This window comes from Aulonocara sp. 'chitande type north' Nkhata Bay, linkage group LG22 (genome assembly GCF_057382095.1).
Source record: "Aulonocara sp. 'chitande type north' Nkhata Bay isolate Kocher_YH1m ecotype deep benthic linkage group LG22, A_spYH_male_GT1.1, whole genome shotgun sequence".
NCBI classification, from domain to species: Eukaryota; Metazoa; Chordata; class Actinopteri; order Cichliformes; family Cichlidae; genus Aulonocara; species Aulonocara sp. 'chitande type north' Nkhata Bay.
In genome coordinates this window covers 22,707,168-22,722,640 of record NC_141364.1, presented here as the reverse complement: position 1 = coordinate 22,722,640, position 15,473 = coordinate 22,707,168, and the positions used below count along the sequence as shown (strand labels likewise).

At 42.6% G+C, this 15,473-nt stretch overlaps 1 protein-coding gene and 1 long non-coding RNA gene across 2 annotated transcripts; one reads left to right on the top strand and one right to left on the bottom strand.

Annotated features, from left to right (window-relative positions):
* Window positions 1-1,382: 1,382 nt before the first annotated feature.
* Window positions 1,383-14,047, top strand: LOC147304194 (uncharacterized). Its single transcript, XR_015126799.1, has 3 exons — window positions 1,383-3,872; window positions 3,992-4,032; window positions 13,025-14,047. It is a non-coding gene; the product is annotated as an uncharacterized LOC147304194 (long non-coding RNA).
* Window positions 1,954-7,469, bottom strand: dlx6a (distal-less homeobox 6a). Its single transcript, XM_086279402.1, has 3 exons — window positions 3,948-7,469; window positions 3,042-3,235; window positions 1,954-2,797 (listed from the first exon to the last, which is right to left on the bottom strand). Exons 1-3 carry the CDS (start codon window positions 4,252-4,254, stop codon window positions 2,558-2,560), a joined length of 741 nt encoding a protein of 246 aa, XP_086135528.1. The 5' UTR covers window positions 4,255-7,469; the 3' UTR covers window positions 1,954-2,557.
* Window positions 14,048-15,473: the final 1,426 nt, after the last annotated feature.

Here is a 15,473-nt window from a genome sequence, read left to right as displayed (position 1 = left end):
TCTCTCTCTCTCTCTCTCTCTCTCTCTCTCTCACACACACACACACACACACACACACACACACACTTGTGGTGCCATTATATCGAGAGCCTCCGTTTATTTCCCAACCGAACATTTTCCACTCAGCTAGTTTTCCCCCCGTTTTGCAAATCGAGTCTAAATAATGACAGTTAGCTTTACTGGACAGCTTCAACTGTAACACTCCACAATAATTATTCTCCAGGATTAGGGCCTCCATTATCATAATCTGGACATTGACAATTACCTATAATTTGCAAAGATGCGCTTGGTTCTTGATTGCAGAGGGCTTTTTTTTTCAAGCTCGCCATCACTAAACAGTGACAGTAATAACAGCTAATTTTGCAGGCAATATATAAGAGCTTACCGGGGTGTGCAAACACTTTTCCACCTGGATTTGCTTATTCAACCACCAGCAGTAAAAACCGTGCAGCGCTTTTTTGGGGGGTTTAGTCTATGTTAGAGAAGCGGAGGAAGGTAAGGATGAGTCTTATATTTTCTGTCACAGCTTCCATTCTTAGATAAGGTGCGACGACACCCTTCACCCTTCACTTTACTTTATTATATAGATTTAGACAAAGAAATCTAAAATCTGATTTACTTTATATATATTATATATATATATATATTCTTTTAAAGAGAGGCTGTTTGGATTGTGGAAGCCTTTTCGAGATTTAATGTGGTACAATTTGTATGAAAATTTGTATGAAATGTTGTCCAGTGCTTGCAGCTTTTATGTGAGAAGTGTGAGCATCGCAGAGCAAGTGACACATCTCTCACTCCCCACCCCCATCTACTGTAGCTCTATCTATCTATCTATCTATCTATCTATCTATCTATCTATCTATCTATCTATCTATCTATCTATCTATCTATCTATCTATCTATCTATCTATCTATCTGAAACTCATCAAAGCCATTAAAAATCGTCATTTTCTGGTGCTGAATATGCGCGACTGCGTATTTATGAGCTCTGTTGATGTTTACTCGACTGCTGCTTTCGGCTCCCTGCAGCCCGATCATGGCCCAGGAGCAGATAGGCCCCAGCCTGGGGGCCCAGGTATGCTGAATGTGCGCCAGTGGGACATCCGCGACTTGACAGCTGCATGAAGCTTTTCAGCGTTGTAATTTCAGATAATATCCCGAGCGCTCACTCTTCTCAGCAATTTGTATATGAATAACCGAATAATTTTCCCTTTTGTTCCATCTGTGCTACCTCAAATCCAAATAAAGATGCCTTTTAGTATTAAAAGTGGTAGAAAATTACAGGTAATTATCTTTGACGGTAAAAACGCTGTAATCAGCGGGCTACATCAAAAATTACCCTAATTATGTCTGCATTTATGAGAATGGGGGAGAGAGAAAAAAAGCCTCACTTGGATAAAAACCCACAAATTGTCCCAAATATCTCCTTCATATTGAACGCCGCTGCAGCTGGCTGCTTTGTTCAGCATCGATCCCGCGGAGCTTGGCATTTAACGGCCTGCATTAGGACGGAGAGAAGGGAGAAAACATTTTGTCAATACTTCTAATAATTGAGGGTGAAAATGACAAGATAAGCTGGACCTGGAGCAAATGTCTTTCGAGGTGAATGTAGGCAGCGGCGGGTTGAGGGTAAGTTAATTTCCTCTGGTGCTGAGTGCGTTTGATAAATCTATATACTGTGGAGTTTTTCATTCATTGGATTTATTTAAAATGTTTACTCTAGTGAAATGGGCTTTTCAGTGAGCACCGTGTCATTAACTTATGCTCGTGTTGTCTGCTCTGAGCTTGCACACACCAGGGAGACGGGAAATAGGCCCTTTTTTGGACGTGATGTTGGCCCAATATGACGCACAAAAAGGCCTAGATTAAAATGAATATCTTTTTCTTCTTCCCCCCACCCCCACCCATTTCTTCTTCTTCTTTTTTTTTTGAAATCATGGAACAGCAGGAGTCTGTTTTTGAGTCACCGTTTACTCAATCTGACAAAACATAAAAAGTGTATGTACAACTAAAATCGCAGATTATATTTACAGACAGACAATTTGCTTGGTTTTGCATGTTGGAGAAACAATCAGGGAGGGAAAAAAATTGAAGGAAGAAAATTTTGAAAAAAAAAGCAGTCCACCATGGCAAAAGAAAAAAAAAAAGGTTTCTGGGCGCCACAGCAGCGCATAGAGAGTGTGAGCAGTCTTTGTCCAAAGTGGCTAAAATGTCACTGATAATATTTGGTATATTGACGGTTCAGATGGTGACAAGAATGAAAGCATAACAAATGCGAGCCCACTGAACAGCCATGTACGCTAAAAATGGTTAGTTCCCTTGTTTGTGTCATCATCATCACACACCGAGGCTTGGCTGTGTCTCATCCTTCAGCAAAGGAGTGGAAGAGAGAGGGGGCTTTTTTTCGTTGTTGTTGTTGTTGTTGTTGTTGCCTGCTCCTCTCCAGCATCCAGTTTCTGAGCTGACACAAATTGTAGGCTACGTTGGAAACTGCATTGCCGAGATCCGGAGGCCTCTCCAAGACAGGCTCCCTGACCTTGCTTTCGTCGTCAGTCTATCTCTGCATTGAGTCTTGATGTGGGGAGGAATACCAGTGAGAGTAGCCGGGCATGTAGCTGTTGGCCGGCATGTTTACTCCTTTGGATGAGGCCGACACGTCCCAGATTGGGGGGATGCTCGGAGAGCGCGGGGACAGGGACAGGGAGCCCGGGATGGGCTCGCTCTCGTGCGGGTTACCGCCTTGCTTCAGCAGCTTCTTGAACTTTGACCTTTTATTCTGAAACCAAATTTTTACCTGCGGGAGAGGACGAGAGGGGCGCGCGCCGTTAGTTAAGGATAAAGATCCCACATGGAGGTCAGTTGTATTTACGCAACATTTCGTCTTTTAATATAATTAATATACAAAATATAGAAGCACACAAGATTAATAAAGTGAGAAATCAAAATACAACGTTTATTAAAATTACCAAACTGATACAGTACATTTTGTTTCTGGAGGCAGTGTTAAAATGTAAAGCAGTGCGCGTTTCTCCTCATACCTGTGTTTGCGTCAGTCCTAGAGAGGCGGCCAGCTCGGCGCGCTCCGGTAAAGCGAGGTACTGTGTTTGCTGGAAACGGTGGTTCAGTGCTTGAAGCTGCAAACTGGAATAAATTGTCCGAGGTTTGCGAATCTTCTTGCCTTTGCCGTTAAAACGAATCTCCCCGTTTTCGATCACTGTCGTCTTCTGCTGCTCTGCAACAAAAACAAGCAAACGTTATTATTATTGTTCAAGCCCACAGGCACGCTGTACGCGTTCATTTGTGTGCAGGAAGCACGCTGAAAAAATATATATAGTTGCGGTAAAGAGTAAATCGAGGGGGGACAAACAATGTGAGAAAAAAACAATGAAAATTCTGGCTGATAAACGCTGACATCTCTCTCTCCCTCGTTGGCTTTAAGCGCCGAGGCAGCCCGCAATCCTCATACGCTGTCATATTTAGGATATTGCTGGTAATGACATGTCAATTAAATGCTAATTACAACATTCAAGGCGTGCGGGCCTAATTTCCACGAGTAGTTGGTGAGGATTGCACGGTCGACATGATCACACCCCGGGCATTTGAAGCAGATTTTGTGGGGGAACCGAAGGGAGTGCTAGGAGGGGACGGCGGAGGAAGAAAAAGAAGGCTGGATCTTGAATTATCCGGTGCCATTTACGCACAATTTTCGCGATCGCCCGCCTACGCTCGAAAGATAATTCCCGAATTTGGAGCGGCCGTGCGGTGATTTGGGCATGACACCACGAGGCTGGCATGGAGAAATGTTCGATCCCCACTGTGGACCACCCGCACTAAAAAAAAGAAAAGAAAAGAAAACGAAGAAGAAGGAGGTATGCTCTAATGGCACTGTCGAGCACGCTGTGGTGTATTTTCCATTTGGCTGGCGAAAAACGCGGGTCTCTTACCTGTGCCGTCTAACCTTGTCTGTCCTCCCATGTTGTTGTGATAGGACGGCAGGTACGGGCTGTGGTGTGGATGGCTCACGTAAGGGTAAGGTAACGACCTGTTGTAGGTGTTGCTCCCGGGGTACGGGGTGTTGTCGTGCTGGTGGTGAGAGTGTGAGCCGGAGTGGAGACAGTGCAGCGGGTAGTGGCCGCTGCCCATCGATGGGGAGCTCTGCTGTGAGTGCGACTGCTGTCCAAACTCCATGAAAGCAGACTTGGACGAGTCCTGAGCCTCCAGACCGTCAGCCATCGTAGTCATGGTCATCATCGAATTTTCTGCCTTGAGAGCACTCACCCCCCTCTCTCTCAAGACCAAATCGGTTTTTTCTCTCTCGCTGTGCTGTTGTCTCTCTCCCCTCTCTCCACCGCGAGCAGATATTGTCCTATTAACACCCGATTTTTCCAGAGGCGTCTTTATTTCCCCCCCTTGTCCTGTGATATTCTCACTCAAAGTGGTGGAAGGTAGGCATAAGTTAAGGGAGAGATTTTAAGGTGGATTCTGTTAAAATTGAGCCCTTGCTTCCAGACTTGATGCAGACACTACAAGTAAAATGGTTTGTCTCCAAAGGGCAGCGCCTCCCGATTGGTCATCCAACCCAACGTCATCACTGCTCTGCGCTTCACGGAGACTTGAGCTGGAGTTAACCCACCTTACCAGCTCCCACCACAACTATGGGGGAAATAATATGTGGTGGGAAAGACGCCTAATTCCTACAGACAAGCCCCACACGTTTAAAAAAAAGGGAGAGAGAAAAAAAAAACCTCCGCTCTTTTGGAAACTGCCGAGTCGATTTTGTTTTTTAACCCAAACTCCAAATTACGCGCGACGCGCAACATATAGCGTGCACTTTGATTTAATCTGAAGCGGGCAGTCTTTACGTTTCCCCTATTTACTTTTCTGGCTTTAGGTCCTCATTTGCTGAGGAAGTAATTGCATATAGGAAAGCATCACACAAACACGTGTTCGGGAATAGCTGAATCGATTTCAAACCGAAACTGAATTATTTTACCCTACATTAAAAAAAAATAATACTATTAACACCAATCTCCTCAAACCAGCAATAATTTTATTTGAAAAAGGATTTTTCAGTCAAATTTATAAAAGAGTAAAGAATAATCCCAGCTGCACTATGTGGCTCTTTTAAGGTTTTTACATTTTGTGACACTTAAAATATTAATGCCTATAGCGGGAGAGTGACGCGTTTAATGCCAAGGAAACACCTGGAACAGGTGGAGTAGATCTGGAAGTGAGCGAAAGTTTATCTTAGACTTGAATTGTTATTCTTAATTTCATTTAACTTTTTCATTTTTATTTTTTATCTTGACAGCCTATTTGATAAGAAAAACACTTTTTTTGTTGTTTTTTGCAGTGTAGTATTTGCTTTGATGTTTGCCTAATGAGCTGTCCCCCTCTTCAAACCCCACCCTCTTCTGCTCTGAAAGTAACATATATTATAACTGTTCATTTTTTCCCGGGGCTACTGACCATATGATTAAGGATCCTCAGACAATTCAAAATACCGTACATGTGACACATCAAATAACAATATGCCTGAGGTACAATAGGTTATTTTGCAGATAGAAGGGTGGATACCCGGATAAACTGACAGTGTCTTTTATCCCTGTTGCAATATGAGGCCTGATAGGGTCCTCAATATATGTAAATTATACAGTTTGTCTCCAAGGGCTGCCATGTTCGAGTAGCAAATAAGAATAAAATGCTATTTCCGCTTATAATAATGCAATAGGTATTCAAATCATGTTTTCCACCACTTTCAGCATTTTTTTCCACGCAATGTGGCATTTAGCGATTTAACAAAAAAAAAAAAAAAAGGCGACGCAAAATAATTATGGTTGCAATCAAGTTACTACGAAAACCTATTTGATTAGCGGCCACACTTTACTCAAATTGCAGCTATAAAATTAAGAACAATTCGCCTGTAATGATTATGGACTGGATTTATTTTGGGAGGGTGGAATAAAAGTGGATATAGCATAAATTATCCCCTAATTATACGCCAGTGTGGCCTCAATTATCCTCTTATCAAAAATGGTTGTCTAAATGCAGCGTTTAGTTTCAATTTTCTCCTTTTCTGTAACAAGAACTTGGTACCTTGCTATTATCGTCAGCTACGGTTGTTATTTACTTTGTGGGATTTAAAAGTGCACAACCCAGCCGGATAATCATTTTACAGCAGCGGAGCAAGGAGGGGAGCACAGAGGCAGGGATGTGTTGCAGCCGAAGGCATCCACATGGATTTGTTTTATTCCTGCAGAGTCCTTTAGATTAAGCGAGTCTGATTCAGATTAATCAGAGTTGCTCTTTTGTCGTCGGGAGGGCTGCAGGTAAGAGCTTCTTTTGCTGACATTGACGAATGATTTTATTGCCTCTTGTAATTCGCTATTTTAAGCAAAGAGTGTGGCCTCGCAGACCTGGAATGAGTCAGCCCACCTTGGTCACCCCTCAGTGATCTAGCATAGTGGCCAATTCCCCTGCCCGTGTTCCACTTGGACACGCAGAGGAGAAACCAGATCCGATAGCTTTTCTAATCGCCTTTGAGTCCTACTACAAACACGAACATGCTTTGCAGTGATGTTAGCCGCTTCCCCGCGGACTTAAAACCCCAGCCTTCGTTATATGAGACATCTTCATTCCCCAGGTTTTGTTGTTGTTGTTTTGTTTTGTTTTTTTGCAGCATCACAAGCGCGCCACCGTCGGAATTATTAAGATTAAGATGACTGTGCGGGTAATGTCAAAGTCTCGACGTCCCTGCAGGCGTGTTTCTGTGCACACCGAGATTAAGTGAAGTGGTGAAAGGACGGATTTGCTTGAATGGAGAGAACATGACATACTCGACCTTGGTGTTTTTGAAATGTTTAAGATCTGGGCTTTTTGCACGCGTGCTGACAGCCGTGTCTGATTGCAAACAGCGACCCATATAACATGTAATCAGTGGACTGTTTAAAAAAACTTTAATTGTACTTTATTACTAAAAAGAACAGAAGCAAAAACAATTATCCTATAAAAATTATATATTTTAAAAATGACACCCTTGAGTCATTCTTCACCTGCTGTATCATGTCTCCGGTTAATCTTGGATTATACAAGTTCATGGCCTTATTCTGGAGAAAAATTATTTTATATTTCAGCTCGACAAAATGTCAATCACAAAATGAGCAGCGTTCAGCTGCAAATCTAGAAATCACTTTGTCCCTAAGTAGATGATTGACCTTCAGCACAATCAATGGCCGTGCTGGTTTAACAGAAGTGGTCTTTATTTCCTGCTGTCTTATAAACGCTGATGAATGACTCTTTAAAATCACTCCAATATCCAAACGCCGGGTCTGTATCAGGCCTGGGATTTCCCCTAACATCCACTGTCTGTGACGGCAGTACATGGAAACTGAGAAGATTTGCACGCTTGCATTTACAGGTGGAACTTAACGGCATGTTGTGGTTAACACAGCCGATAGGACATAACCTAAATTGGTAATATCAGCACGCTTGTGGATAAGGTGATCTATACATGCGTAAATGTGATCTCCCCACCTCTTTCTGAATGCGTGTCACTGCCTGTTTTAGCACCGCGTGTCTTTTTCAGTCTATCTGGCCACACGTGTTAATCGTATCTGAGCGTTAACACAGAGTTCCAACAGAACATAGGTCATAACTGTAAATGAGAGGCTGGGTGTTTGCGGTCGGTCCCACTAACAGCTATTGACTGGCTCCCATGGAAAGCCACTTCTTTGGCTTCCCAGGGACTAGGAGCGGTTGAGGACGCTGAGGCAAGTCACTGCAGAAAGACACCGGGAGGCACTTAAACAACATGTCTCCCTTCTCCACAGCGCAAAGCCACTGGCGCTTCACAGACAGCCAGGCGTCGACTGCTCTCCATCTCTGCCGTGCGAAGGGCGGGAAGTGGCAAAAGAGAAGCGCAGATGCATGCCACACACAGCTGTCAGCATAACGTGGTTCATTGTAACTGGATTCACTGGAGCAAACCGCCCTCACACACACACACACACACACACACACACACACACACACACACACACACACACACACACACACACACACACACACACCCGCCCGAAAACGATCACCGATCAGTACAGTTCATCCGTGTCCAAATGGCGGCTCGACGCTTTTACGCACGCAAATTGCGCACAGCGCACTAATGCAAACTCGCTTACGCCAGGCTTTGATGTGATTTGTAAAAACGTGCAACTACACCGAGAAAAATGAGTGTGGTTTTGCTATAAAGATAACCAAGCGCTGCCAGGCAGACGACTGTTTACCATAACTTTTGCATCATAAATTAGGATTGCATTATCTCTCGGTTAAATAGCAAAATTGGCACATGCATGGATGGCCCCCAGGTGCAGGCAACGGCCTTCAGATGGACCCATCGTAGTTGAGCTAAATGACCACAAATAAGCACAGGCTTGCATCACTGAGTCTTCACAGCCTCTCGTAGACTAATGGATTTAATTTGGCACGACTGAAGCTGCACTGGACCCACTTAGGGCCCATGTTCTAATTAAGACCGCTTGTTTCTTTTGTCGCCTTCCTATATTGAATGTTTAGGTCCACCTGAGTGATTGCATTGCTTAGTTTCCTGCACCAGTCATATGGTGTTTATATTTGCTCGTTTGCTTCTGAAATGGTGGCAAAATACGAAGGCAAACGAGCTGGTGAAGCGTAACTGGATTAATGAAAACGGCCTCAAAGCCACTGAATTTGATAACGCGATGAAAGTAAAATAATAATAATAATAATGATAATAATAATAATAATAATAATAAGGAAGACTGCAGAAGGCTGCTTAGGGCATTTGTTGCGAAGAATTAACAATATAGCAGTTTGTTTTATTTTAGGCTGTTACGCTATAACTCGGCGAGCACACGCCTAACTCACTGTTCCTGTACAAAGGAGTAAATAACAAAGGAGCTACATACAAAAAGTTGATCTGAATTTAATGTTGGTGACAAATAAGACTAGTGAGAACCGGGGGTGCATGTAGTCCCCCCTTTCCCCCCTCTCTCGACTTAATACGCGACATTATTAGGTCTGACAGCACAGTGGTCGGTCTTGAAGGAGAGGATTTGGTCGGTAGATGACAGACAGGAAGGCCAGCAATCATGGGCTTTTTTTCTTTCTTTCCTTTTTTTTTTTTATCAGAATGTACTGTTCGATGCCGTTTATCCCTGATGATAGAAAATTGCTCTGTTGCCAGGACGCTGCCGCCGAAATAGAGGGCAGGAGCAACATTTCCATTTTCCAGTTTGAAAGCCATTGAAATGAATTAGTAAAAATGAAAAAAAGGGGGGGAAATGAGAAAGAATCCCCTGATAAACAAAGGGGAGCAAACAAAGATACCATTTTCTTTTGCCGAGAAGCCACCCTCCTCATTTTTCCTTTTTTTTTTTTCTGTAGCAGAGTGAAGGTTTTACTTCAACAGTTGCAAATCACATGCTTGGCTTCTAATGTAGTCCAAGGCCCGGGCCTACTTCAAAGACAATCATTTATTTCCCAACCTTCTGGAATAATCAGAGCGCCTTTTCATCTGTCGTGACAGAGAGGAGAAAGGGGGAAAAAAGAATGAAAGACAGAAATTAGTAAAGAAAACTTGACAACGAGGAGCATTAAGCAAACTCCTGAAATGTTTGGCCATTAGGCACAAATGAAGAGCAAACTTTACAGGAAAAAAAGATGCAGATTAAAGAGCGAAATATAATTATATACACGTTCCTTAAATTGGTAGCTATATATTTATATACAGCATGTATGGAAAATATATCTTATCTTATCTTATTATTATTAATAATAACATTTATGCTGCTGCTACTATTATCGTCACGGTCCTCGTCATTATTATCACGTTAATCACTTCTGCAGTTCATATAGTAGGTATTCTACTGCGCCTGATCTAAAAAATAATATGAATCTAAATAACGTGCTACAAACTTAATTAAATCATTTTCGTTGAGGTGATATAATTAAATGTATGCTTTACGTGTCAGTGTTTGAGGGGCTAGCGGTGCAGGAGGAGGGTTTAGTGTCTGTGTCTGAGGAGGCAGGTGGTTTTTGCAACCTCCACAGAGTCTGAGCGCGCCACCGGTGCGCGTCATATGTGGCATGCAGTCTGATGGATGGAGAAATGTCACACGGATTATGGTGAACCTTTAGGAAGGGGTATCATAAATTGTTCGTGGACACTAAACATCCCATCACAACTTGGTCCGTCCTTGCAGGAGTTCTCTAGTACGATAAAATTAAAATTAAAATAAAAAAGGCTGTAGCACACAGCAGTATTGTTGTTTGGGAAATAATCATTAAAATGGTTGGCTTCTTAATAAAGTGTGGCCACTTAGGGAACCTAATCTCATTTACAGATGTGAGGGATGAAAAGGATGTTTTAGCCACAGAATGGAGAAAGAAATTTAAATCTGTGTGTCTAAACTGTGGATCACAACACACATGTGTCCAATAATGCTCAGATTTAGAGCACAGGCAGGCCAAATGAAGGGATTTTAAGCATTTAAAATCCCACTAACATATAAGATAAGCTTCATCTGCTTGGGAAATAAGATGAATCTAACAAAAGGAATATTTAAAATATGTTTTTGTTATATTAGACTACAAATATGCACATATGCACATATATTTAGTCTTTTACAGGATTTAACTTTGTAAGAAATAAGAAAATGAGCCTCATTTTTTTTTAATCCTGTTGTTGGGGCTATACATGCAGATAAAACTGCTCCTTAGAAAACACCCACAACACATATCCCCAATGCACACGGTGCAAACTAATAACCAAATAGCGTGCCCTCAAACAGGAAAGTCCTGGCTCACGTATAGAGATGAATGCCCCGCTGAAGGAGGTGCTGCTCACAATAGCCGACACCGACTGCAAAATAAAAGAGCGTGAAATTTAAGAGCACAGTGTGAGCTGAAGTGGAAGGAAAGTGAGGAGAAAGGGAGTCACACCTGGTGAAATCTAGTGCGCTGGCAGAGCCCGTCTCATTCTCTGCTGCTTCTTAGCAGGAGCCTGTCAGGTGATAGGTGGTGCGCACCTTTGCTGAACCTTTGGACACTCCTACCTGAAACCTGCTGCTCTCGTAGGCCTTGGGGTTTTTTTTTTAAGGTTTTGTGCTCACAGAGAGTTTGTGTAACTCAGTGGATTAAGTGTAGCTTTATTGTTATTATTATTAAGAAATATGGTCGTGTTCCTGCAAGAAACACACAGGCTTCCTCGGATGAGGTGAATGTGGATAAAAGTGTAAAATCTTTTAAAAAATCTGTAAAAAATCTGCTTTTTTTTCATTTGCAGAAATTATTCCTGAAATATAGTTTTAAAGCTAAAACCTTTATAAAGATTTTGCTTTTATTTAGATAAAATGTTACATATTTTATATACATATATATATAAATCAAACATCCCTATAATCATTATCAGACCCTTTGTGCATATCTTGGCCCTCCTGGGTTTGTTATTATTGCTACACTCAGCGATACAGCCATTGCATTAATCTCAAGCTTCTCTAAATTACTTAATTATTTAATATGTAATTATATCTAACACACACACACAAAAAAAACAAAAATAATGAAACACACAAACTCCTTAAAATATGGAGCAGGCACATGGATGCAAAGCCCACCCCAACAACGCCATGCATTTACACTGCTGTGAAATACTAGTGAGCAGTGTCCAGTGTCCTCTGAGTTAACAAAAACCACAGACCACAGATCAACTTAATAATCTGGCCAGGAGATCATGGTTATAGCCAGCCTCATAATATCACAGCTATTAATTCATCGCCTGGTAAACCTTCGCAGGCTTTATTTTCATTTGCAATGAACTGTCAGATTTGAGTGGAGACATTTTTAGGACTTTGTCCATTTTGGTGAAGTGAAGGTAGCCAATTATTGTCATCATTGCCCTTGAAAATGCATTACGCCTCACCTGAGGGCTCACTCAATCAAAGAGACTGAAGGGGCGATTAACAGATGACTTCTGACCTCAACCCATCGCAAACAAAAAAAAAAATTACCCAAAAAAACGGGCAGACAGCAATCAACATTTCTCATTCAGCTTTGTGTTTCGTGCAAACTTTCTTATTGTTGACATCTAACCTTGGGGCATCCGGATGGCAGCTCTGGCATTGGGACCTTGAACATTGACTTTTATCATCACTGCTTGCAAACATATCTGACACTGTCAGGGGGGTTATTAAAAAATTTATCACATTTTATGATTTAAGTGTCAGCTCTAAGGTTACCATATGAGCCACTGATTTGCAGTATGTTTGTAAAAGACTGTAATACAATTTTAAGTAGATATAAATACGATTAAGTGTTGCTAATGAACAACAAAAGCTCAAACTTATGGGTTTTCTGGTTATAGAAGATTTATAGAAATGCTTAAAATCAAAAATAATATATAAAGAGTGACAAATAATGAAGTGTTATTGCTTAAGGATAATACAGATCTCAGTGCTTTCCTTAAGCACTGAGACTTTACAATCAACGCTAAAACGACCTGATAGGCTGGAGTTTTCATTCAATTTAAAACAGACAATCGTTCTTTGTGCTTAACCTTTTCAGTGCGTAAGTGCAGCTTCCTCACCTGGAAGTTGAAAGATGATTATGGGTCAGACTGAAAAATTAAAACGGGCATAAATATACGGTGGCATGTTTTTCATTTCAACTTTTGGCAAAAGTGAGATTGATTGATTTTTTTTTAAGGAAGATAAATACCTGTGAATAACTTTGTCTCTCTTTGTGTCCCCCACCCCCTCTCAGTTCCTCTTATGTTCTCCAACCCCCACACCACCATCACCACCCCCCAATCCATGTCCAGCCACTGTCTCCATCTCTTCTCCATCCTGCCCCCTTCTCTCCTCTTCATTTCTCTCTTCATGCCCACTCTACCCCTCTCTCCCTTTCCCCTTCAACCTCTCCCCCCGCACCCCCCCACCCCTTTTTTCTTTCACTCACCTCCCTCCCTCCCACACCCTTCATCCAATAGGTACGCCTCCATCCCCTCTTGGCAGCTCCATCTCCTCCTCGCCTCCCCCTGTCTCTCCACCCTCTCCCTGGTTGGTTTCCACAGCTGTGGTGAGTGAGGGGCAGATGACCGGAGAATTGGCCCCTGGGAGAGCGCTGAGCCATCCTGGTGCTATTAGGCTCGTGGCTAATAATAGGTGTTTCAGACCGGGGGAAGATCAATCAGGGGGAATCATGGGGAATGTTCAGAGCAGCGCTTTTTACACATCGGCCCAGATGGATGAAATTACACTTGTCAGTTTTTAGTTGCATTACTCACAAATTGGTTGTCTACTCTCCCCCCCCCCACCCCCCACCCTCCCTCTCTCTCCCTCCCTCACTCCCTCTTCTCTCCTTTCTCTCTCTTTTGCCCCCATTCATGTGTCAGTGGCCCGCTAAAAGGATTCGGTGGTGAAATCCCTGTCATTTTTGTCTTTTCCCTGTTTAGCCCTCAGCCAGCATCTCTTCTGCCTGCATGTATGCACTTAGGAGAAATCAGCGGAAGATCTCGCCTCGGCCACTTTCAGTGCTGACGTGCGCACAACTGACATTCTGTTCGAATCCTGCATGTATAATACAAAAAAACCCCCAAAAAACCATTTAATTGGAAAGAGATCAACTGACAGAAAACGAATGATAATAAATGTCAGTGATTTTCCTTTCCTTTCCACTGTGAGGGTGTTCGGATTTTTATGTTTCCCACTGTATGTATGCAATATGAAAGTCTTTTCTTAGTTAAGATCTATCACACTAACTGTTGTCAGTTCAAAGATTACATAAGAATCTACCCTGTATTTTATATTTCAGAGTAAAAATTTGGGCTTTTGAATCATGCATTGCATATTTACATAAATTCTGTAGCTAAACCAAATTGCTAAATGTGTGAAATTCAATAATTATATTGTTACTTATGAATAATCCTGTATAATTGCAATGTAATTAAACCTGTCAAGTGCAAATGAGACATTCGGGGTGTATCTCACTGTTCGAAAGTGAATAAAATTCTCCATGCAATATTCAGTGTCTCTGCTGTTTATTTTAAACATTCACCGGCCTATACACTGGATTTTCTGCAGAAAACTTAAAGGGGAAGCACGGGAGCAAAACGCTTTTCAGCTGGAGTGAGACTTAATATTGGAAAAGAATGAAATCAAAACTTTGAGCAGCACGGTGCATCTTGACTATTGTCACCCCCATATTCTTTTGGTGACTGATTGATACGGACTGATTTTTTACTTTTTGGGGGGAAAATGTTTTACCAGCAAAAGCAGCTGAGAATATGATTGCAGAGTCAGCGATGTGGTAATTGAATGACCTGAGCGTTTCTGTGCAATTGCAGGGAGAGAGAAGCGGCTCAGTTGAGGTGAAAGGGGGTTTATGCATGGCAGTGGATGCGAGCCAAAGAACACATCATCTAAAACTAAGCTCCTGATGTGTTAGCCTACATGATAACTAGCACAGTCGGAAAGGTGGCCGTGGAGACTGAGAGGGGTCATTTCGAAGGCAGCCACACAACAGCTATTTGTGTCAGTGATTTCCACTTCTGGCTCGGCGCTGACAGACTGAAATGTTTAGTGTTTACAATGCTTTCCTTGCAACTTGTCCTCACATTAGCTCCCCCCCCCCCTTTCTTGATGTGGCTTTGTCTTTGGCACAGAAGGGGTGGGGGGGTGGGGGGGTTGGGGGTATAGCACTGATATATTAAAGTGCTTGTCTGTGCGAGACAAGCGGCTACTACACCCTGGTATCAAAACACAAGCATGACAATCACAGCCAGGAGAAGACTGGCTGAAAGTAGCAGCTCTGAATAGCTCACTGGGGAGACATCAATACAGCCCCCCCAGATGTTGGGGTCTCCCGGTCCAGCCTGATGGAGAGATGTTCCTCAGTCTGATTGCACAACTGGAGAGGGCTGGAAACAGAAAGGCTTCTTTGAAACAGAGAGCGGCTGAAAGCTCGGTGGCCATGGGGGAGGGAAGCAGGCCCTCTGTGAGAGAGTTTCCTTAGCAACAGAAAGAATGACATCCTGACTTCCCAGCAAAACTCGTCTCAGGGCTTCTGCTGGATATTTCCATGTGGTGAGCATTAAAAAAAAATGTTCAAAAGCCGATATAAAGACACACACTCCCTGCTTCTTCCACTTATATTGAAATGAGTTTTTCCCCCCTCTGCTCGGCTTGTGTGTAGTGAATACAGAGAGTCCTAATGTATGTATTTTGCTCATTTTACTGTGTCTGGCGTTTCCGCGCCTCTCCTCTGTGACTCTGTGTTTGCCTCCTGCTGTGGTAAACACAACATTGCTATGATAGCACATGCATTTCAGAAAGCTCAAAACACCGCCGAGGAGCCGAAACATTCTCTCTCTCCCTCTTCTCTGTGTCTCTAAATTTCTTCCCCCTCTCCCTCTGCCTCTGTCAGTCCTCTCTCTCACT